The following is a 25889-nucleotide window of genomic DNA, read 5'->3' on the forward strand; positions in this document are numbered from 1 at the left end:
TTTTGCGTGCCCTGCGCGATTACGCCATCAGTGGCCGTCAAGGCAGACTCGACGAAAGCTCACGGAAGATGCAAAAGAAAAAGGACCCGCTGGTAAGTTTCAAGAAAAGACATTTTTCCTTTTTCCGTGAGCCATTCCCGGCTTTATAGCGCTCTAAAATACCCACTGCGAGGCTCAGACAAAGCCTCGTTTGTTTAGACGTTACTCCACACAACGTTGTGTGTGAATGTATGCCATGAAACACAGCTAAAACATAATTAGAAGCCCGCTGATGTGATTTAAACATTAGCAGAAAGCATGCTGTCGCCGCTCGCGCTCGGCGAGCAACCGTCATTCAAATTAACGGCTTCAACGGAAAGCAACGTACACAGGCTAGAAAAGCGACGGGAGAAGGTTTAAGGTCAGCCGTCATGTGCTGTGCTGTCAGTGTCCTACCAAAATAACCAGTTAACGTTAACCGTCTCGCGTGACATGTATTAGTGTTATAGATGAAATCAGTAGGATGCACTTAAGCGCATTTCCGGCTAAGGACGCTTGAAACTTTAGTTGAGAGTGAGAATAAGTGATACATCCAGCCAAAGAATAGGGATTGAATTGGTTTATTTTGGTCGTATGTAACACATATATTTGTAGTAGAGCATTGAAAAAAATATAGATTTTAGCGGTTTTATCTTACATACAGTAGCGCGCACTTTATAGTTACATCCTGTCAAAAGTGTCCTGATTTTTCAGATGTTATCTACAGTTAAGTTATATCTGCTATCGGCACCTAAACAAACAGGGCAGGAACTACTGTATTATTTCGAGAAATAGGCCTCAGAGTAACCAAATAAGCATCACATGAGTAGTTAAACTGCACCCCAGCCAACCTGCCGTCGTTCTCTGGCTAATGCAGTGTTTAAAGTCCATTGCCACTGTGGGGTGTGTTTGACTAGAGGCTTGTACAAGCACCAATGACAAAAAGTCCAGTTCATCGTGCTCTGGCAGAGGGAATGCAATGCATTCATGTAGGCTGTCTCTCAAAACTTAGTTAGATGCCTGCCTAGACAGCATGTTTAGGCATTGTAGGCAAGTTCGAGATTTTTAAACACTTGATCAAGTCAAATTACCGAAGTCAAGCAGGTTTTTCTAGCAGTTATTGCGTGCCATAGGTGTCGTTGTAATTTGCAGACATGCATGTTGCAATAGTATGTTCATTATGATCTATAGCATTGTTGCCACAGACTCGTCATGTTAGACTATCAACATATTTCTGCGTTTTCTGATGCGCCTGCAAGTGAAACAGAAAACCAGTCGAGTGTCACGTGATTAGTTAATGTGAGCCACTAGTTACCGTATTTTCCGGACTATAAGTCGCACTTTTTTTCATAGTTTGGCTGGTCCTGCGACTTATATTCAGGTGCGACTTATATATCAAAATTAATTCAGACGGAGATGAACCAAGAGAAAACATTACCGTCTACAGCCGCGAGAGGGCGCTCTAGTTGGCGGAGTTATTCAGAAGCGACACCATATGAAGAAAATTCAATGGATTCAGTGATGTGGAATGAGATTGCGGGAGCTTGGTGAACTTGTTTACTGGTAACTTGCTTGTTGGACTCCCTGGCTTATGTTAATTTAGCCTATTCAGCCTCCCAGGTATATGTTCTTTATGCTATTGTGTAGCTGAATAACTGTTAATGTGTTGCGTTAACATACCGGACACCTATTCAGCCTGTTGTTCTGTGTGCTACTGTGTAGTTAAATAACTTGCCTTTCCAGATTAAATGTCTGTTCTTGGTCTTGGATTTTGTGAAATAAATTTCTAAATAAATGCGACTTATACTCCAGTGCGACTTATATATGTTTTTTTCCTCTTCATGACGCATTTTCTGACTGATGCGACTTATACTCCGGAGCGACTTATAGTCCGGAAAATACGGTATATAATAATAGGCAATAATAGAGCACAACAATAGGTTTCTGGAAGTGAACTCCCCTTTCTTTATATCTATAGAGAGATTGTTTTTTAACAACAACATAAAATGAACACACCTTATGTGCAGATTGAGATTTGGACTTAACATTTAGGCCTGTGCAGATTCAATGTAATATTGTGATTTTTGTACTCAAATTGCATCAATTCTTTGTGTCTTAAACATTTTTTTTTTTTAAGTTGTGTTAATTTAATTTCCTACAGTTAGCCTAGTTAATTAAGAAAAAGGTTGTATAAATAAGCAAACTCTGAAAGCCGTTGTTTCTCAGACAGTGTGATTAGAGACGATTCTATTAAATGCGTATTGAACAAAAGTGAAGTGAACCAGGTTCGTTTTAAGTTTATTCTCTCCGTTTCACACAAGTTTTAATAAGAAACCACTAGTTATGTCGCTGGTTAATTGTGACAAATTGTATTATGGCGGTCAGTGTTGCGCTCTACAGGCTGAAGTAATACCCAATAGTTCTGTGCAATGCTGATCATTACAGTATGATGTGTTTGTGTATGATTGAGGAGGTGAGGGAGAGTTTAGTGGGTGTCTGACTGGTCACCTTTTGGATGATGATGATGATGAGTAAGGTATATGTTTGCTCTTTCCATGTGTGTGTTATGGGATTTGCGTGTGTGAAGAAGACCGCCTCATTCCACTGGATTTCCCTCTCTGCCGCTGCCCTGTCCTCTGTTTCTCTCTGTTTTTCACAGCACTTGTGGACTGACATCTCTCTGCTATCTAATAGTTCCAGAGAGCCTCTGCCTGTAGGCACTGTCAGGACAGCCAGGAGGAAGATTATAAACTGCTTTCTGTCCCAGCAGCCCCTGCTCCATCTATATATAACTATGCAGTGCATTTAACTTGTGAAGCTCCCATTAGCTTTAGGAGACAGATTGAAGATTGAGAAAATTCTGGAAGTGTGTGGTTACTGATTTTTGTCGCTGTTTGTTTTATACCCTAAGGCCCCGATCACACCTTGCGTGTTTTTCAGGTTCGAAAACGCGAGGCACACAGCACTGCCAATCGGGCCCAATCACACAGAACTGGCAGTGCGCTGCGTTTTTATGTTGCTAAGCAACCACTGAGTCAGCTGTCCAGTCAGTCTAATCGCGATCGCTATAAAAAAAAAGAAAAAAAGTGATGACGTCGGGCCCTTTTTCCGCTCGAAGTTGCTTTTTTTTTCAACTGCAAAAACGCGAGGCGTCTGAGGCGCATAGGCCGTGTGTCCTGTCCACCAAAGCGTTTTTTAACGCGGCTGGCATATTTTTTCAATTGTTTTCAATGGGAGCGCCGCGTTAAAAAAAAAAAAAAAGAAAAAAAAAGTGATGCTCATCACTGTCACTTTTTACCCAACTGTCCAATCACAGTGGAGGAGGGGCGGGACTAATACCACACCGACCAACCGCCACATTCTGCTTGTACAACGTCAACAGATGACAACAACAAGCATAATAACGGGACAACATAATTTAAAACAAGAGACAGAGAAAATACATTACATTGTATCGACATTTTAATATTGAATCATGCATGTATTTTCACAGGTGTGATAGGTGTGATGGGGGCCCAACCCAGTCTTGTTCAGAAATGCACAATTTTAAGGAAGTGCAACAACAAATTCAGAACAAAAGTTTTTGTGAAATTAATTGGGAAGTAAGGCATGTGTTTCAGTATAACATTGTGATGCAATCCTGAAAGTTTTAGTTTGGTATTTTCACAAGTGGAATCAATCTTTCTATTTTCCCACCGCTGAGCAGCCAGTGCTGGGATATTTGGTCCCTTGTTTACCTTGGTTTTGGAGAAAAAAAGATTTTCTTTCTCTGTGGGAAGCTCTGTTCTTGTTTCAACAACACTTCTCAGAGAAGACTCTCAAAGTTGACAATAGTGCTTTTTGTTTTCGCTGAACTGTATGATCTCTGAGCCTGGACTTATTCCATTGTAAATGATAATCTTTTATTTGTTCTTATGCTGAATTTGCATCCTGAATCCGCTTTGTAAATAAGGAATCAAGGTTTACTCCTTTTAATTTGGTCACTAACACACCAAATAGACCTCTTTCTCAGGATATGTTGTATTCTCATCTTATTATTTGTGCTTAATAGGGCATTATAAGCACTGTTCATAACTTCATATACTTATTAGTAGGGCTGTGTCAATAATATCATATCACATGTTTTTTTCTTATAATATTTCACCAATACTTAAAGGGATAGCTCACTCAAAATGTCATTCCAAACCTTTTACTTTTTTCATCTTTGAAACGCATAAAATATTTTTTGATGACAACTGAGTTCCATTTTATGGATGAAAAATACTGAGACATTTCTAAAAATATCTTGGAATAATAAGGCCACTGGTGGTCCTTATCAAGTCCAATTTTTTTTTTGTGTGCAAAATGTTAGTGTCTTAACCTCTTAAACTGTTCCTTTTAACTTCAAAATTAGAAATATGCAAAAATGTTGGCAAAAAAATGATATTTAGAGGTAGCTCAATCATGTGGAAGATTGCCTATGTTAAGCTGTGCGGCGTTACTGTGATATGCAAGTAATATTAAAAGTTGCTGCAAATGAACTACATTTGATTGAAATCAGAGCAACACTGACATGACAACAATGACAACAATCTCAAAAAAAGCTTTCAACAATCCCTCATTTCTGATGCTCAGCAGCCAGTGTTGACTTTTTGCAGTTTGGATAGATCTGTCGGTGATCTTCCACCACATGAAGGAGAAACTGCAGTTGTTCTTCAGAGTGTGTGAGATAGCCATTGTATTCTTGAATCAGAGCCACTCCTCTCTCGGCGTGATCATTGACTACTTTCATTGCATGTATGGTTGCCTGTGCCTCCTGATAATCTGCTTGATTCGGCCAAAGTTCCGCGTCAATTTCAAGGAACGTAATGTAATTTTTTAAACCAAAAAATGTGCTCTAAACCCAAACAGTAACCAAGGTGATCATCAATAGAAATATGTATTGATTCCACCAGGAAAGGTAATTCTGCTAAACCGGGTCATGGATGGATTAATTTGGATTTAGTTTCTACAATAAGTAAACTGAGATATGTATCTAAAATACATATTTAGGAATATATGGTGCATTAGATGCTTTTATGGAGATTTTTTTGGAATTTTACTAGCCAGGTACAATACCAATTCAAATGATCTGTTTTTACGAAAATCATCAAAATCTCAGAAAGTTTAAAGCTATTGAGCTACCAGTAATTATTATGTTACTGCCATAAAAATTGGCATGCTGTATTTTCTTATATAAAGGAACAATTTGAAGGGTTAAGAGCATGATAATTGACCATTCGCAAAGACCTTAGTTACTGTCGCTATGTCCGACAAGCTACGCCGTTCTCACGCCACACCATGTTCTCACGCAGTGAAAAATACATCGCGGAGCAGAGAGGAGACTGACAACACGCTGACAGACAGGACAGATCAGGTTACTTTTCAGTTACGTTTGATATTAAACATATTAAACAAAGTCTCACCTTTCAAATTTGGTCATTTTTTAAAAGAAATTTAAACAATAAATACCGTTTTGTGTCTCTTTAATGTGTCGTGACAGATCGCTGTAGAACATCAGTTAAAGCTGATCGTGAACCGATCATCTCTTCCTTCTAGTTTATTTATAGCCTCAAATAAACATGAACAAACATAAGAAGGAATGTTGTTTTAATCACGGAAAGATGTCAGTACACTCCGTTTTTCAAGTTCAAATCCTCCCATGTTAATCTACTAACTCTCCTGACTGCTTTGTCGGACAAAATGGTGGATGGCGAAGTATGATTGGTCAGATCACCTGTCAATCAGGCTCCCTGCGAAGGGTCAATTGGAGACTTTAAAAATAAAGACCACCCTAAAGGCCACATTTACACATAGCCGGATATTTAGAGAAACGAATATAAGGATAAAGAAGGATAAAGCCATGCAAGCCAATCAGAACTGTAAAATATCTAAGGCACAGTCTGTAGGTGTTCACGATGTTGGTACATTTTTTTTTATTATTTATTCATAGTATTGAAAACATTTAGAATGTTTCTGTGCATCGCCCAACCCGACTTCTGTTCAGCTTTGCACATGGTAAGAGAGAAATTAATTATGTGTTTTTGTTGTTCTCTCTCTCTCTCTCTCTCTCTCTCTCTCTCTCTCTCTCTCTCTCTCTCTCTCTCTCTCTCTCTCTCTCTCTCTCTCTCTCTCTCTCTCTCTCTCTAAGAGAGTGTCTCTTACTCTCTCTCTGTGTCTCTTACTCTAATAGATACGTGGTCAACACTTTTTTCACAAACAGAAGGACTGAAATGCACTGAGGAACAATGCAGACTGACCTACAACATATTACATAACACAACACAAAGCAAAGGAATAAAGATCTCCCCTCCCCTTGACTTTTGACTATCAAATGTCCAAGAATTTCCATAGACTGGTGAAAATCAAAGAAATAGAGGTGTGGCTATTCAAAGACAATTTCATGTGTATTTGTGTTCTGGTTTGTTTAGGAGCATTGTGTAAGGCTCAACTTGTCAGATAGAGGTTTGTTAAGGGCATGGCTGGGGCTTGGCGCTGAGGTGAACTGCATTTTTCCTTCTTGTTTTTGTGCACTAAGCATTTCTTAACAGATTCTTTTCATACCACATACGTAAGCTCCTACCCTAGAACAGTTGGAAAAGGTGAAGAGAGGTTGATGGGAGAGGGTGCGGTTTCAACTCCGTGGAGGCTCTGCTAGAGTGAATGTGACCTTGTGCCTCTCAGCGGCCTGCAGACGATCAGTCTCGATCATCTAATGGAGAACCCTGAGAGAGCAGTTTGTTCTGTGTCTGTATGGCCTTGAACCTGCGCTTGGCCCAATTCTGTCAGAGGGAGAACCAGGCACAGTTTGTAATTGAGACCCAGATCGGGGTCCCGGGAGATGCAAAAACAATTAAAGCTTGATTTATTTATTTATTTATTTTAGATGTGTGTCACCATCTAAAGTGAGAAGTTAAATGGCTGATCTTGCTTTCGATATCACAATTGTCAGTAACTGATTTAGAGTTTTACTATTAAAACGATGTAAATGTAGAGGAAAAACTGTCAATCAAATAGCACATCTTGGTTATTATAGAGCCACATCATATTCCTAATACAGTTAGAGAGATGTTGAACTATTATTAGATCTCTAAAAATGTTAAAGGTTATTCCAACCAATTTTCTTTATTCTTTTTTTTTCAGTAGAATGTCAGAGCTTCTGTTTCCATTCAAAGAAAGTGGATGGACAAAATGTACCAGAAAAGTAGCTAATATACAACAACTGCAAACTGTTGTTTTCAAACTCGACTACATTACAAATTACAAAAGATGCAAGAATCAATGGTGTTTAATGACGTCAAACCTGGCATGACGCTTCTTAATTGTCTTTTTTTATTATTGAACACAAGCGTGAATATAATTTAAGAACTCTACCATAGCTCATCAGTTAATTGATAATCTAGGTTTCTTTTTTTGAAAAGGGACACATTAAATTGATCAAAATTGACAAACTAATATTTCAGAGGTGTATAATAAATGTCAAATAAATGTTTTAACCACAAAAATTATAAGCCACACAACTGTTTCACAGAAATGTTTCTTGAACAGCAAATCAACATATTAGAATGATTTCTGTGACACTGAAGACTGGAGTAATGATGCTGAAAATTCAGCTTTGCCATCACAAGAATAAATTACACTTTAAAATATATTTAAGAAGCAAACAGTTCTTTTAAATTGGGATAATATTTCGCAATATAGGTTTTTACTGGGTTTTTTTTTTTAATCAAATAAATGCAGCCTCTGTGAGCATAAGAGACTTATTTTAAAAACATTAAAAAATCGTACCGACCCTAACCTTTTTTTAATTTTTATTTTTTGGGGACCGGTTAGACAAATAAACACTGTGATACCTATTTTTTTAAACATCTAAAATATATTTAAATTGTGCATAAACTTGATTTTGGAATAAATTATAAGTCAAACTGCTATCCCAAAAGTAATGTTCACAATTGCGAATGACAGCAGACAATGATAAAGTGTCAGGGTGTTTCTGAGTAGGTATGCATTTTATACCGGTATTTGCATGGTACAAAAATGTACCACGGTACAGCACCATCTAGAGCTGTCACTAAGGATTATTTAGGCTAAGTAATCAAGTAATCGGTCAGTTATTTTGACGAATAATCGGTTTAATAAAAAGTTTCAAATAAAGTTTAAAAAGCAAGTAATCATATGGGTTTATTGGCCAACACTCTTAAAATCCACAATGTAATATATAAAATATAAACAGTCAACTTATGGCGCGTTTCCACCGAGCGGTACGGTACGGTACGGTACGGGTCGGTACCCTTTTATTTGCGTTTCCACTGCCAAAAGTTGAGAATGGTACCAAAAAGCCGAACCGTACCGTACCACTTTTTGGGTACCCTTCCGTTGGGGTACCTAGCACAGTGGTACGGTACTAAAAGGTGGAGCTAGACTCACTGCAGGACGTTGATTGGTTGACAGAGAATCGTCACTTGCGCGTGCTACGAGGGGAATGACAACATAAGAAGCGCCATTTTTTTATATACAGTTTAATATAATATACTGTTACTGTGTCACGAAATGTAATTTTAAGAGTTTTTCAGGCGAGAATGTAGTTGTTTAAAGCTCTAATCTGTGGTTTATTTATAAAGATGATTTGTTTTTCCCCGGTTGTGAGATCCATGCGATCAGCGGGCGCTCGGCGCTCATGTTTCCCGGCTGGATGAGCCTTTCCTCGGCTAAGTTAGTTCTTCTGACGTTCGCCGATGACTCCGACGGTAGTGGTTAAACATGAGATATAATTCGTCTTGTGCAGACCTAACGGGCGATCTTTGGTCTCGTGAATATATAATTCATTCCCTGTCAATCGTTTTGACTGAGGGCTAAGTTTAGTTTCATATTATAGGCTATTTGTATTTAACTTTACTGTTGTAATGTTAGACTAGCGCAGCATTTGGACATTTGACTGAATTGTTTGCTTTATTTCTTATTGTATAGCTTCTTGTACCTTTTACTTAAACTTTTATATTGGCTATTATTTATAAAACTGAAATTTTACAAAAAGAAATATGGTTTCTTGTCATTTTCTTATTACAAGATTATCACTGATGTTTATTGCAACATTTGTACAAATGCATATATTGCCTGTAATGTGTAATTTTTTTTATTATTTAAACGAAAAGAGGTAACGTTAGGGTTGTGTTTTAAATCGTTTTGTTATAAATAGAATAACGTATAACGTGCAGTGAATAATCAATATGCGTTGCGCATGAACCACATTTGTGTCCCTATAATGTTTAATTTATTTAAATGAAAACGAAAAGAGGCAGAGTAGTGTTTTATAACATATTTCGTTTTATTGTAGCTTAAATTTGTACATACAGAGTAACAGAGATAACCGGAGTAGCAGAGCGAGCTGAGTGACGCTTTTAAGAACGCGCTGTACCATGTGCATGTAGGAGTGAGTCGCACATGGCAAGTACAAACTTTGCGTACTTAATATTGAGAAAAGCCTAATGTCGGCGCTTGTCTTCTTGTGACAAACATGTCGAGGAGCAAGAACAAGATCTGCTGTATGTCATCCATTGTAGTTTACTATGTTCTTCTTCGCGCGAAAATTACGTCGATCGAAACACCACGCCTATCAAGTAAGGGTACTGTTGGCAGTGGAAACGCTAGCCAGATCATGGTTAACAGACCCGAACCGTACCGTACTGTACCGTACCGTACTGTACTGCTCAGTGGAAACGAGCCTTTATGTGCATTACGTATTATAACAAATGCCTACAGAGGGCGCCAACAACCTGGTGATTGTTGTTGTTACACATGCAGCATGATCAAATCGTTGTTTAATATTGGGCAACAATCATTTAATTCAAATGTCCACTTAATCTTTAATATTTGGCCACTTTACGATGCTGCAGCCACTGACAAGAACAACAAGAACATGTAGACATCAAAACATGCAATATAGTATATTTAGAAACATATTGATGTATTCTCCTGTGTTGGCTTAGGTGTATAAATGATTTATGTTATGGCACACGTTGCATTCTCAGATGAACGTTGTAAGCAACACTAACTTGCAGCATATGCAGAAATGGAGTACCGCACTTCACCCAGGAACCCGCAACGCATAGATTTATTTAACTGAATCGCAGCCTTTTGGATTTCACAATAGCACTATGTTATATTATGATTTTTAAATGGTTTTAATATATCATGCAGCCTTTGAAAATGGTCTAATAATGCGGTTCATGTATTCTCATCTGTGGAATGCACCATTTGCGGTATTTTGCCGGTTAATCGAAGCAATCAAGGACTTTTAAAAATGTAGTACTCGAATTAAATCGAGGAATCATGACATCTCTAGGACCATCATTTTGCAAATTAACCCGGATAGCTCAGATAGCATTTATTCATTAGTTTAAAGAGTCTGTTCAGAGAGAGGTGAGAACAAGGGATTGGTTCATCCAGGTTTAAGCTGTTGCCACTCTTAATTATGGGAATCCGCTCAGGCTCAGACTCACTAGATCTTCAGTAAGATACGTTTAGCTTTACGCTGGAACTGCTGAGTGAAAGTGCAGGAAGAATGATGTGTAACACTTCAAGATGCTAAGCTGATGTATAAGTCGCTGTAAGATTCATGCTGGATTTGATGCATAACATGATACGGACTGTAAAAGGTAGCCCTGATTTTCTATTTCTTTTAAGATCTCTTCTCTGTCGCCTTCTCTTTGTTGTCATTTAGAAGGGCAACTGCCAATGACATTTTCATTCATTCATTTAGCGGATGCTTTCATCCAAAGCGACTTACAAGGACATCCTTACTGAGGGGAGCTCTTTTAAAAGGACAGTCTCACTTCTCTGAGTGTTTAGAATGGGCTCTGAGCGAATTGTCTGTCTGGTCTCTTTTGCAGCCGTGTCCTGAAATCTAGTCACAGCAAGAATTTGTTTAGATTTGCATGTTGTGCCTAAAAATGTAAACACCCATCTGGGTTGTTTGGTTCTTTCCATTGTAACCTAGTTTGTTTAAAACGTAGCACTCTAATATAAACTCTCTGAACATTTAACCTTGGGTAGTTCCGAATGACCCAAGAATATATCTACATTTCATTAACTTAACTTCTGTTCATCTACCTATCACAAGTTATAGTAAACATAAATAATTGGTCAAAGGGAAGCTGAAACTTCCTGAAATTAGAAAAAACAAACTGGCAGAGAATGTAGTTTGACCCTGGCCACTATTAAAATTACAATTGCTCATACTTGACAAGTCAAAATGTTGTTTTTCAAGCAATCCTCAAATGCTATAGACTTACATTACCGTTCAAATTTTGGGGTTGGTAAGATTTCTTTGTTTTTGAAAGTAGTCTCTTCTGCTCACCAAGGGTGCATATATTTGAATATTTAAAAGTATAATATAATATAAAAATAACAAACATACTGATCCCATTCTTGTAAACTAATATTGAACAAGGAATGATGGTGCTGAATTCAGTAACCAGCCAGAACACTTTAGCGACCAAGTTTTGCATAGGCAGGTGTTGCTCGTGTTTTCATCAGAATATTTGAAAATATATAATATTTTTCCTGTCTGCTTGTTGTTTACTGATATTGAATCACCCTTTGTATGTTTGTTTGTGAGTTTGAGTGGCAGATGGTGTTGAAAAAAAGATTCTGGTTAGTTGACCAGATCAATATGCAGCAAAGCAGATAGGATAGGATGTTGCAAGGATGTTCATAATGCTCTTTGTGAGGCTGAACCTGATGTTCATCATGGCTATCTAGATTTTAATGTCATTCTCTTCCCTAATGCGCTCCAGTCCATCTGTTGGGCTCCATTATTGCTGTCGGACAATCTTTCTCCAGTCAGACCGAGGCACAGCTGTGGCTTGCTCTAATGGTGCTTTTTGTAGCTGAAAGTCTATGCAGTTTGAGAAAGTTTCAGATGATTTTTACTTCCGTCCTATGCCTGGTTGGTCTGGTCAAAATAGTTTATAATAATTTTTTTATGGTTTCCATGTGCAGCACTGAAGGGGTCAAAGTTTCTGGTCCTGTAATCCTTTTGTACATTGCACTCGTGTTTTTTTGAGGAGAGATTAGTTTATGATGACATTTTCTCTGTGAGATCACATGGGTTATCAGTTTTAGATGTTAACATCCTCCTCTGTTGATGTTGTGTTTTAATCTGTTTAAAATGTATTTATGTATTTTTGTTTCGCTTTTTTCAGCTTGCCGATTATCAACCCCACTGTGAAAATGAGACCATGGTTCCAGTACTGACTTCAAAAAAAGCCAGTGAACTACCTGTGAACGAGGCTGCCTGTACACTGCAGGTACAGTATATTCATGTCACACATTATTTGATATTTTCTTATAAAGGGACTAAATGTATTAAACTGTTAATTTGTTTTGAATTATTTGCAATTAGATATTTCATTTATTGACAGCTCTAATAGCTGCACAAGTTAACAAAAAGCAACTCCCTGCAATTATGCTATTCATACAACATTATTTAATTATATAATTATCAGAGAAAATGTAATTTTGCTACAGAATTGTTGAATTCTTTGTTTTGACTTGACTCATTCAGGGTTGTTGATTACGAAAGAGACTATAAAAAAGGGTTTGTTGACCATAGTACAGTTGCATATCTCTTCCATGCCACATTTTGAACTATTAATGGTGGTTTGGACTGTTTCTATGCAATTTAATCAAATGCCCAAGTAGGGCTGGGCGATAAAACGGTATCGGTATTTATCGGCGGTACACCATTGTCGGTAACAATATAAAAATTTTCGATATAGCGAGCGCTCGATATTTTCATTAAAATGCGCGCACATCGCCCGTAGATCTTAGGGGCCGTTTACATATCGCATCTAACTTAGTGCGGATGTGCCGCTTTCTCCTCATTTCCAAAGGCTTGCGCTCCCGTGGCGTCGTTCGTTGCTATGCAACCATGAGCATTTTAATGAATGCTATGCAACAAAGACGTCAACAAAACCGCTTGTAAACAATGTCACAAAATGTTACATTTACTTCAGAAAAGTCATTTAATAGCCATACACTCGTTAGTCAGCTAGATAATGAACTCTAGAGAGTAGCATTTTGCTAATATTATATGCACTGTATACACATTCATTGTATTTTATACTTGACCTGCTCTTCAATATTTAATGTATGTTTGAATAAATCTGTCATGTTTTTATGACAGCCACCATTTAAATGTTTATATTTCAAAAAACAAGTAGAAACATAATTGTCATTAAAGTTATTATTATAAAAACTTATATTACATTTTGTGTAATTTAAATGTAGTTAGCCTGTACAAATCAGATAATTTTAATAACATTTGTCATGTACTGTACCTGATATTTACTTCAATGAATCAATATTCAATTGAATTTAATGGAGAATCGCAATTGAATCAAATCGTAAGCTTGTGAATTGAAGCGTGAAATCTTTGCCAATACCCAGCCCTAGTAAAATAAATCTGCAACTCTTTCTAGACCCTTCAAACTTAAAAGTAAATTTTGGTCACAAATGTGACCAGTGGGATATGGGATAGTCCATAATTATTGCAAAATTACTCAGGCAGGAAAATCAGGATAACAATGTGAAGTAGTTACTATACTAATAAATAAATATTTGACTGCAGAATGCCACAATTGACCAATTAGAATCAGGCATTCCAGAAAACAATTTCTAGGAACTTCTAGGAACTAAATTGAGTGTTGACTTTAAGTCAATATCCTTTGTTGTTCTTAGATCAGTACTGCCATCTGATTTTAATGCCAGGGTAAGGGGTAGGACTATGATTGTTTGATAGGAATTATGTTTCAGGAACAAGACAGGATCTTGATCCTGGATCATGTTCTATTTGTTTAAATATTCAAACTTTAGCCGCTTTCCGACCGGAGGAACCTTTTCACAGTTCCTAGAACTATTGGCTAAAGTACCCGGATGTCGGCGTGTTCCCCCTGCAGGAACTAGGAACGATTTTAGTTCTAGGAACTCCATTTGGAGGAACTAATTTAGGTCCTACTTCAGTGTAGGGTCTAAACCAGCACTATAGGAACTACCCGTGACGTTAGTGTACGCTGATTTGCCGAACGCACGCGGAACATCAGCACCCGCCATTTTTAAAATGGTTATATGTAAACACACAGATTATAGCCTATATATTTACTCCATAAACTAACTATACAAACATGGAAAACAGTGATAGATGGGCCTCTAAACCTTTATTCTGAAGAGAAAATCCAACTTTGAGGGGACCAAGACAAACATGATTGTTTATCTGCTCAGCTAGCAACACTGGACATCAACCACACGACATAGGCTAATAACCTTTTTTTCATATACTGTCTACTTTCTATAACAGTTCTATCTAATAACATATTAAACAGTACTGTTAGACAGATCGCTAACTAATAAACACAGAAGATGCGAGCATTGTTTGCTCTGGCGTTCTCAGCGCCGTCAAAATAAAAGTCACTGTGCTTGCGTCACTCCCTTACCCCTCCTACCAGTTCCTATGGCCACTTGGCCAGTGCGAACGCAAACAGCAAAACCGAGTTTGGGGGAGAGTAGTTCTTAGAACTGTTTAGAAGTGGACAGTTCCTAGAACTAAGTTCCTGTAACTACTTGGTCGGAAAGCGGCCTTTGAGTGTATAGCAACAACCTATAGACCCCTTTTGCGCCGACGTCACAGTTACGTCACGGCGCTAGCTGGAGGCAAAACAAACGGAAAACTGGAGGCGGCCAATACAAACCAGCACAGATTCGGCTACATAATAAGGAGCTTAAATTATTATTTTTATTATTAAATGTTATCTTGTTTTGTTGTTGGGTGCTAGCCTGGCAAGCCAGACCTACATCAAGATGTTAGGTCTGGAAACTCACCATAGACACGCTCACTCCGAGGGGCGGGATAAACGGCTGTCTTTCAAATTCACTCTGCACGCAATAGGACAGCGCTTCAACCAACCAGAGCGTTTTCCCAACAGCGGAGCTTAGTTGATAGATTCAACTTTTGCCATATCTGGCCGGCAAAACGACGAACACATCTTCCTTTTTTTAAGAATGACTTAAGTGCCGTTCTTTGCTCTTTTCTCAAAGAAAAACTTAACTCCAAGTCCTCCAGAGTCGTGGCCAAAGCCGATTTGAAGTTGTTCTCCATCAGCAGCTGCCATTCTTTGTTTTCAAGTGGCAGCCAGGTAACCGTCGCAACTCTGTCGTCATATGTTAAGCCCGCCCCGCCTGCTCTATACGCGACGTGATTGGCCTGACCCAATTTAGGTTTTTGCAGCTAGAAGGTGTATTGAGAGTTGCTAGACTACCCTGGCTGCGAAATACATTTTGCTGCCGCTAGGGTGCGTCTAGATTTCTAGGCTAGTTGGGTGCAAGAATCGATGAAAAATTACTATGCTGTATCTGGAATTTTTTTTTCTAGAAAATATTCATATCATTAAAATTGCACCGTAGTGTCACTCTTTACATTGTCGTGTTCTAGGCGCTGGCTAGGCAGAACTGCGGATCGTAACACACAAGTCTTTACATGACCATTCAGCACATAGTTATAGGCATCTAAATATATATATATATATATATGCCCTCAGTTTCTCTTTACCCTCGGTTTCTCTATCGGGTAACTTAGGTGTAGAAGTCAGGCCACTCAACCGGAGGTAGCGTTAACGTTAATCCTGTCAGATCGTCCATTGACTGAGCTTGTATGGTCATCTGGTTCCGTCCGTTAAAATTAACTTTTGCAAATAACAATCGCGGCCCTGGACAGTGAGTGACCTTGCACATTAAGATAAAATTGGATTTTCTCCAGTCATTGTTAAAAAACAAGCTAACAAAACTGGCAAACTAACGTTAGTGAAGCGGCCAGAGGGTTCTTTCTGCCTCCAGCTAAGCCCCACCCACACAAATACGTCACCATGTTTACCAACTGTAAAAGGGTCTATAGAAACAGCAGCAGCAAAAGCCCAATTGAATTTTGTTATGCAGTCAAACATGCACCAAAAGCACAGACTGCATGCTTTGACACTGAGGAATTCAAAGCCCATCCCTGTGGATATCACACAGTGTCCCTTAATGAATCACGCCAGGAAGATTAGAGAGTGCTGGGATGCTCTTGCAGTGTCAGCGTGGGTGATAGAGCTTGTAGTGCCATGTCCATCACCACACTGACATGACCATCTGCTCGTCTTCTGAGTCTTTTCAATAGAAAATAAAACAGAACATGTTTTTCATTTGTGTGCCATCAGAAGTTTGTTGTAAAATAATACAAAGCGGTCAGATTTGGTTGATCTCAGCAATATTTTGACCCCCATTCCTAATATTGCCCAGACAGCAGGTCTTTAGGTGCAGGGATCTAGCTTTTATGCTCTCTCGTGTTCACGATGCAGTGGTCCGGTCTCAAGATCTTTCTCCACACAGGGAGCAGAGATGCATTTTGGGTGACTGCTGTCTAACAAGAGACTTATTAAAGCTCAAGTTCCAGGACACTGGCTTTATTAGTTGTTTCCATGGCTCCAGCATTCTTATTTGTTAGTGGTTAAATGTCAGTTGTCATGGTTACACATCTGATGAGTGTTATTTTGGGAAGGCTGCATTTTTCTGACTTAATTCCCTCCCTCTCTCCCTCTGTTAGGCTGACCTGCAGTTCGGTCTCACCCAGGAGGAGGTTTCACGACGTCGCGTCTACCATGGATGGAATGAGTTTGACATCAGCGAAGATGAACCACTCTGGAAAAAATATATTTCTCAGGTTGGATGGCTAAAAAAATAAAAGCAAAAAAATAAATAAAAAATCCTTAACTTGCTAATATGATACCAAAATTTCTAGTGAATTTTGATACCACAACTAACACAATAACACAGTCCTTTAAGTTAAATTTTAATAGAAATATTATCTAATTATTTATAAACTCTTTACTTGAATAATTAAGTAATGTGTACGGAGTCAACATTGAAATTACAAAAAAAATAAATAAATTAAGAGCAATAAAATAAAAACAATTATGAATGAATGAAGAAATGGCTCAAAAGCAAGAATCATTTGCTTGTGAATCAGCAACACTGTAATGTTATCTCGTTGAGTTCAGACTGTAGAATATGACTTCCTTTGCTGTGGGGTTGTAGACACAGAATCATAAAAATTATATTTTTTCCCAGCCCTATTGGTCGTGAGTTTTCTTTAGACATCGAAGAAAAAATATGGGCCCACACTGTGTAAAAAAAAAATGTCACTGTGAATTTTTGCACCCTGTTTGAAGGGCTCCATAAGCATTGTTTCTATTTGAAGTTTTGCAACAAAAAATAACACTATTGTGAATATGCCTTAAAGCTGTAAAACGACCCGGTTCATCCAGTTCTTTCTTCAGATATAGAGCTGACAGGTCGTTGTCCTCTGTAAAAAGATTTCAGTCCACTCTGGTCAGGAGGTTTGTGCTGATTGGCTAAATATAGCATTATAACTGGGAGGAATTGTATTTTTTCCCACAGTCACTCGGGCCTTCTTCAGAGCTGGCACACTTTGTCGCCTTCATCCTTTTTGGCTTCCCCTGCAGTGCGATATTTTACACCCTCATTTCTTCAAAATGGCAAAGCATGTGTACATTTCTAACTGGAAAACTTGTAGCACAAATATGTCATGTCACGACTGTCAAGTGCGACGTGGTTCATACTGATAATTGTTGCGTGAAAATGTATTGGCCTTTATTTCTCAATTTTACTTTATTTTACTTCTTAATTACAAAGGCGGCTTCTTGTCTTATTTAACACCTGTGATCACCTGTGACTCATTTCCCAGTTTCACCCTTGTCTTACCTCTGCTTTTCACAGTAGAAAAGTCTTGTTTTTTTGGCCGAGTAAAAGCGTCTGAGTCTGTGAACAAAGCTGTCTGAGGTATCACTTGCGTCTCAGAGAGTCGTTTTAAGAGCAACAAGCTGTCATGCCTTTAATCTGTCACTTCACATTCGCTTTTTGCTTTGGGATGTGCCGACCTCCCTCGGTCTCTCTCTTTTGTTTTCCCCCCTGCTTTCTCTCTCTCTCTCTTCTAGAAACCCTCCCTATTTACTGCACCATGCTTCATGGACCAGAACGTATCAGACAGGGTTTTTTGTTTGTCAGGCGCGACCACCGGCACTGCTTTAAAATAATCTCCCATACTTCTTTCTTTTCCCTTCTGATTTATTCAAATTCTCAACAGTATTTTTATCACAGCGCCACCAGCCCTAAGCTTAAAAACACGCCGTAAATCCTGATGTGTCACAGTAGACGTGAGAGAACGTCAAAGGACTTTCAACAGACAGCAAAGTCAAACCCAGTTTGTTTTGCTTTCCTGTGTGTAACCTGCCTGTTACTGTGTGGCCGTGGTTTGGTTTTAAAAAGTCTGCCGTATTGCTCGCTCAAAAGAAATGATGAGCTCATCTTGTGTGATGCTGTTAATTGCTGGTTATGCAGACGCGACGATCCGCAGGTGTCAGATCCTGCCATAGATTAAAGCTGCATTCTCTGTATGTGGCCAATCAAAGAAAGCAACCCACACTCCCATCGTTTTAATCTTCACTTTCTAGAGCTTTACCAGCATGTCATTAGTCATTTCTGGTGCCATTGGTTATCAGGTGACCTTGGGGGTTTTGAAATAAACCAAATAACATACGTTTCCTGTCTAAGAAGTGTCAGTCCACTGCAAGCATTGCATCAGACTAAAATGCACTTTTGAGCTGTTTTAACCAAAATTCATTTGCGCTGACATATCTTAAAGTCGCCCTGAGGCGAAAATTTCTTTGTGGTTTAAGACAAACCATGTACAAAATCATAAGTCAACACCATTGCTGAGTATTTTCTCTTTAAACGGCTGTGAAGAATGCGATTTGGAAACGCTGTGTTTCTGACGTCACAAATTACCTTGTAACCAATCACACAACGTGTGATCGTCAACGAGTGGATCTCTGAGCTGCTGTGAGTGAGTGGAGGCGGGGCTTATTTGCATATTCATAGAACCGCATATACTAAAATAAAAGCTATACCTATATTTCTATACCTTAAGGCATGGAAAACATGTTTAAATATGTCATTTTGGTGATCAAAGATGAGTTTTAAGGGATACAATTATTGACTACAGGGGGACTTTAAAACATGTCAGTGCCATTATTTTGTCTCAACTCTCAAGATGCACACCAGTAATGTTTTTTTTCTAAGGCATGTTTATAAAAGCTACTTAAATGTCCTAATTGAATGAAGGCCTAATCCTGGCTTAGTCTAAGCCCTGTCTCTGAAACCAGGCCTTTCTTTTCAGTAGACTATAAATCTGGTGTTTGTAGAACGAGGACTAATATATTTCTATACCCTGTCTATCATTTATGTTTTTTGCATGACACATGTGTCTCCTAGGGCTGGGTGATTCAGATAAAAAAATATGCAAATCATTTTCAGCTTTCTGATAATATTCAGTACATCTTAATATGTATTTGCTCAGTAAATTGAGTAAATTTCTATTTAAACAACAAAGTTTCCACATAATTATACAGTAGTGACTAAAAGTGATGTCTGGAGGGGATATATTTGTTTTTAATAACCCTAAAAGTTTTTTAAACCAGCTAAATATGAGGTAAATATTTAATATTTTTAATATTTTAAATATGAGAGAAGAACAAAACACACCATGGTTAAGGTATTTATTTGACAAAATTATTTATATAATGTATTTATAAAATTTATAAATATATATTTTTATATATGTGTGTGTGTGTATATATATATATATATATATATATATATATATATATATATATATATATATATATATATATATATATATATATATATATATATATATATATATATATATATTAGGGATGTAAATTATCGATTAATTCATTAATTGATTGACCTTATCGATCGATTAACGATTAACTGATAAGCGGCTATTTTCCTGAGAATGTAAATTTCTCACGGTATCAATAGTGTCTTTAACATAAAAAGCTAAATATTGCTTATAGGCTACTGAATAAAAATGCATGTTATATTGCTCAATTGATGTTTTATTGTAACAGTTGGGACACGGTACAGATAATGGCATTTATGTAGTTTAACAAAATAAATTATCTACAGAAATTAAAATACATAAAAAATAATTGTGCACTGGCTCACCTGTTGCATGTGAAACATTAAGCAACATAAAATCAATTTTAAATAAAAATCTACATGGGTAGGCTTAGCCTACAATATTAAGCCTACATATAATAATCTATCTGGTAAACTACTTGAATGAAAAACTTGAAACATTAGCAGCAGCAGCACTTATAATCCCCCTTGGTCTGAGAAAGGTAACAGTAAGATTACTAGACCTGGAAACTTCAAATATAGAACTGAACACAACTTAAATCATCCCTGAGGGAAGGTGACAGTAAAATTAGAGGGCGTCCCTCGTTTACACTGTCAGTGAAATGTGACCAAATGTCCGATTTTTTTGCTCACATGTGACACAGATCCGATGTGTTCTATGACAGTGTAAACAGGAAAAAAACGCATGCATTCGTATATATCGAGATCGGTTTCAGGCCTCATTCATATGTGAAAATAAATCGGATATGTGCCAACGCGACTGTCATGTAAACAAGCAGGTCGGATTTTCTGAGGCATTACGTCTCCGCGGTTTAATGACGAGAGAAACCCACGCGCATCTGCAAAGGGACGGATGACCCGACGAAACGTGTCGTCGTAGGAGAGGAATGTGGACAAACGTTGACAACATATTGTTGTACACAACAAAATTTCGGACCCACTGCTCCTCGTTAAAGCCAATATTTAAAGCCAGTATGCTCCCACCAGTCCTGAGATCTCTCTCACACACAATAACTGAAGCATATGCGCAATGGTGGCACTTTTCGTTCTGCTTCGCCTCAAATTTGAAATGCTCCCACACTCCACTCCATTTTGACCACCTCATGTTTGGTTTCTTTTTTGCCGCTTCAGGTTTGTGTCGGGTCTCTCGCCGCCCGCGAGAATCTCGTGTCACGTTCGCAATGTTCAATTAGCCGACAATTAATTTAATTTAATCGAGTAAATTCTTGTCGACAATTAATCGATTAACCGTTTACATCCCTAATATATATATATATATATATATATATATATATATATATATATATATATATATATATATATATATATATATATATATATAGTCTGTCAACAGGTTTTATTTTACTAGGCAAAAAGCATACATTGACTAAAATCAGTTATTAATGTTTCGTTGGTTCTCTCTTTTTTTGCTTGCGTTCATAATTTCTTCGTATGACAGCTTGGCCAAAAATTATGTCTGCACTATTTATTATGTTTCATTACACTATAACAAATAAAATGATTGACAATTTTTTTAAAATTTTTGAATGAGGGTAGAGATTTAAATTTACCACTCCACTATTGCAAATCTGGGATTCAAAATTGAATTTAAAGCGATTTCACATTTAAATTAGCAAATGATGAATTTTAACTTTTTTAAACACTAAAACATTTTAAAATATTTTTTAGTGATAACTCAAACAAATAATGAAATCATGGTTTTTAACTGATTCACTGAAATGTACATTTCAAAATAAGGAATTTACGTCAACCAATAGAAATACCCAACTTACCTACTAAACTAACTTATTTTACAGCATAGAAAATTTGTCTGAGCACTGTCGACCAATACTGCAAATCATTTCGGGCTGTGGTCTCTTGCTGTCTGTAAAGATGCGTATGTACCTGTGGTATCTGAAAAAGCAGACTATATAACAAAGAGGTCGATATTTGTTGCTGTCATGTATAGCTAACATTGATTATTCTACTTTAAACCCAGAGGCAGATAAACTCAGACCTTCACCTTGAGATGTGGGATACAATGAATTCTGAGAAGCATTGCGCCACCAATGTTTTTCAGATTTTTTTCTCTCTTTCTTTTGGTCTCCAGTTTAAAGACCCACTCATCCTGTTGCTGTTGGCGTCCGCTGTTATCAGCGTGTTGATGCGTCAGTTTGACGATGCCGTCAGTATCACCGTGGTAAGTTCCTGCTCACTCCCCTCTGTCAGACTTGATTTCCTTGAAGTACTTGATCGGTTTATTAACACTCTTGTGTCATTCTTTTTGCAGGCCATTATTATCGTCGTTACAGTTGCCTTTGTACAGGTAAATCCAACATACACTGATAACATTACCTGAAGCTATAGACCTGAGAGCGTATGCAAATGTCAGAATACTTTTAAGATACTTTGGAAAAACTTGAAGTCTATATAATGAGGTGTAGTGAGAGTGTATGTGGTGGACATTTACTGTCAGCTCTGTTCTGCTTCATTTCAGGAATACCGCTCAGAAAAATCGCTGGAGGAACTAGGGAAACTTGTGCCTCCAGAATGCCATTGGTGAGCATTATCTACAGAATTCAAAAAGTGCTTTGCCTTCCACAGCTTTAATAGATTATATGTCAAACATAAGTGGCTATTACAATTGGCTCAGGTTTAACAAATAAATGACACAAAATCAATCCTGCTTTTGGGAAAGTATTTACACTACTGTTCCATTGTTTTGAAGTCTCTTATGCTCACCAAAGCTGCATTTATTTGCTCAAAAATACAGTAAAACTGTAATATTGTGAAATAGTATTTCAATTTAAAATTTGTGATGGCAAAGCTGAATATTCATCAGCCATTATTCCAGTCATCAATGTCACATGATCCGTCAGAAATCATTCTAATATGCTGATTTGGTGCTCAAGAAATATTTCTTATTATTATCATTGTTGAAAACAATTGTGCTGCTTAATATCTTTGAAGAAGCAGTGGTACGCTTTTTTCAGGATCCAAATAGAAAGTTAAAAAGAACAGCATTTATTTGAAATAGAGATCTTTAAAAATCCTTTGTTAGTTGTTTTATCTATTGTTAACCTGGCTATTACCTTAAAAATAGACTTAAAAAATAAGCTTCTTTCTTAAACTTTTTTGTTTTACTATTTGATATGTGAGGGTTATCTGTGGGTGAGGTCTTGCTGTCTTAGGTGTATTTTCCAGAGCTTTACACCCACCAAATGCATAAAAGACAGCCTTTCAGACAACATATGGAGAGTTAGAATGGGAGGTGTAATTTTCATTTCAAACACACAAAGTCTCATATTTGCACTTCAAAACTGGGCCGTGCCACAGTCTTGAGCTCTGTTCTCAAACACCTGTAGAATAGCACTTAGCGCGCACCACAATGTGTTATCCTCCTTTTCTCTGCCACTCTTACATGATTCTGGCAACAAGCATTTTTTTAATTGCCAAGACTGTTGGAACTACATTCACAAAAGTATATGACCTCCATCTAGTCCGCAGGGCACAAATCTCATGGTCTGTCCACACGACTTCACTGGCCTAATTTCAAACCGTTCAACGCTCAATCCCTCTGATGCCCTCTCTATTTCTCTTTCCAACTCATCTCCTCTCTCCTTGTACTCCAGTGTTCGAGAAGGACGTCTGGAGCATCTTCTGGCTCGAGAGCTTGTACCTGGAGACACCGTCTGCTTATCAGTCGGAGAGAGAGTCCCAGCTGACCTGCGTCTTTTCGAGGTGTGAAATGAATATATATTTATAAATAATCTCCTTGTCTCTTTCTCCTCTTCCATGTGTCTCTTATGCACAATATTCTATTATGAATTATAATTTGGTCATATTCTGATTATGTAAACTATTTATTATTGCCATAAACAGATTAAGCCAATACTACAGTTTCTAGAGACATTTAATTCAGAATATTCACTGTAACAGAATGTCCAAACAAAGTTACTTTGGTGTTATATTAAATGATTGGAAAGTGATGCACATGTAAACCATTACTGTTACACTGTTGCAGTCAAACACATGCCAGACAAATATGTGCTTTGCGTCTTTCTGAATTGCACATTCAAATGGCAGTTAGTGGTGGAAATTCTTGTGCTTGAAATAGCAGCAATGTTCTAATGGCCTGTTAGTGAAGCTGAACCTTCCCTGCCCTGCAGGCGTTGGATCTGACAGTTGATGAGTCCAGTTTGACAGGAGAGACCACACCCAGCACCAAGACCTCTGCCCCTCAGCCGTCTGCCACCAATGGCGATATCACGTCCCGCAGTAACATTGCCTTCATGGGTACGCTGGTGCGCTGTGGGAAGGCCAAGGTACAGTTACATCTAGACCTGAACTGAATCTACCCCTCCATAGAGGTCCTCAAAGAACTCATAATTCAAGCTGCCTTCATTCATAAAATTATACATATCCCCCACTGCTTGCATGTTTTTGTTTTTCTTCAGTATAATTGCATTTTGAAAGAGTAAATGTTTCAATAAGGTAAAATTTTGCTGGTGCACTGTGGGAAGGCTAAGTACTGTTACATCTTTGTAATTGCTAGTTGATGCATCGGACCACAAGGTACAGCACCTGTCAAAAGTTTGAAAACAATAATAATAATAATAATAATAATAATAATAAATGTTTCTTGAGCAGAAAATCAGCATATTAGAATGATTGACACTGAAGACTGGAGTAATGATGCTGAAAATTCAGCTGTCATCACAGGAATAAATTACATTTTTAAATTTATTAAAATAGAAAACAATTATTTTAAATTGTAATGATATTTTGCAATATTGCTTAAATAAATGCAGCAAAACTTTCAAAAACATTAAAAATGGTAATGTTTCCAAAACTTTTGACAAGTTCTGCACCACCAATAATAACACCATAACCATTTGCAAAATGTAAAAAACGCCCCTTTTAAACATGTTTGCTTATAGTTATCACTGAATTGTGATCTGTGTGAAAAGTTTTGAAGTTCAAAGTCAAGTCACACAGTTATTGTTCTCCTGAACGTTCATTGTTGATGTCCAAGTACTCAGATATTCACTTAATTATTGTTTTGTCTTTTTTTTTTGTGGAATAAAAATAAATATTGAATAATTGTTTATTTTATCATATTAAATAGTGTTTGTTTATTTATTTGGTTATTTATCCATTCTTCAGTTTTCCCTACATAATTAGAAAATGTGAAAAAAGTATAAAGAATCATTTTTCTTTTTTTCATTAAATGAGATTAATCATTTGCACACATTTTTAATAATTTTGCTTTTAAATTGTAGGGCATTGTCATAGGCACTGGAGAAAATTCTGAATTTGGTGAAGTTTTTAAGATGATGCAAGCAGAGGAGGTAATCAAGCATAAACCAGAGAGATTGATGCTCTAAAAAACACATTTGCTTCATATTTAAATGTTTTCTTTCTTTCTTTTTGCTTTTTAAACAGGCTCCTAAAACCCCATTACAGAAAAGCATGGATTTGCTGGGAAAACAGCTCTCCCTTTATTCCTTTGGGATAATCGGTAGACATCTTGTTAAGATTGTCCAATTAACATTCATTGCACTTTCATGAGCTAGTGATACATAACATCTCATTAAATATGCAAACCGTAATTTCTGTTCTGTCATACCTGCCCTCGCTCTCAGTGATGGCACTAATATATTTCCATTTTCAGGGGTGATCATGATGGTCGGATGGCTTCAGGGGAAGAATATTCTAGACATGTTCACCATAGGCGTCAGGTATGTCCTTAATTAGCCTAGAAGCATGTGACTTGATGTGTAGTGCAGGTTTCAGTCTTTAAGTATTGCATCATTGCTCTTCTCTTCAGCCTGGCCGTGGCAGCTATCCCAGAAGGCCTCCCCATCGTGGTGACGGTGACTTTGGCACTGGGAGTGATGAGGATGGTGAAGAAACGAGCGATCATTAAAAAATTGCCCATAGTGGAGACTCTAGGTATGCTCTACATTGTGACGTAAACCAGTGGTTTTGGTTCATGACCTAGATTTTGCTTTGGACAT

The 25889-nt window shown here is 37.6% G+C and overlaps 1 protein-coding gene across 2 annotated transcripts in view; it reads left to right on the forward strand.

Moving 5' to 3' along the window:
• Window positions 1-18: 18 nt before the first annotated feature.
• The window catches only part of atp2c1 (ATPase secretory pathway Ca2+ transporting 1), a 40258-nt gene continuing 14387 nt past the window's right edge, over window positions 19-25889 (forward strand). Inside the window, exons 1-12 of one of the 2 annotated variants that reach the window (XM_084089030.1) lie at window positions 19-92; window positions 12240-12344; window positions 16670-16786; window positions 21980-22069; window positions 22160-22195; window positions 22367-22428; window positions 23502-23610; window positions 24039-24194; window positions 25152-25220; window positions 25315-25390; window positions 25544-25610; window positions 25700-25824. In XM_084089030.1, coding sequence (XP_083945156.1) covers window positions 69-92; window positions 12240-12344; window positions 16670-16786; window positions 21980-22069; window positions 22160-22195; window positions 22367-22428; window positions 23502-23610; window positions 24039-24194; window positions 25152-25220; window positions 25315-25390; window positions 25544-25610; window positions 25700-25824 — 1036 coding nt within the window. In that variant the 5' untranslated portion in view covers window positions 19-68. Of the gene's footprint in view, window positions 93-10566; window positions 10692-12239; window positions 12345-16669; window positions 16787-21979; window positions 22070-22159; window positions 22196-22366; window positions 22429-23501; window positions 23611-24038; window positions 24195-25151; window positions 25221-25314; window positions 25391-25543; window positions 25611-25699; window positions 25825-25889 lie in introns of those variants that run through there. The other variant, XM_084089031.1, reaches the window with a different exon arrangement.

The sequence above is a fragment of the Abramis brama genome (assembly GCF_963993115.1).
Source record: "Abramis brama genome assembly, chromosome: 17".
In the NCBI taxonomy this organism is placed as follows: domain Eukaryota; kingdom Metazoa; phylum Chordata; class Actinopteri; order Cypriniformes; family Leuciscidae; genus Abramis; species Abramis brama.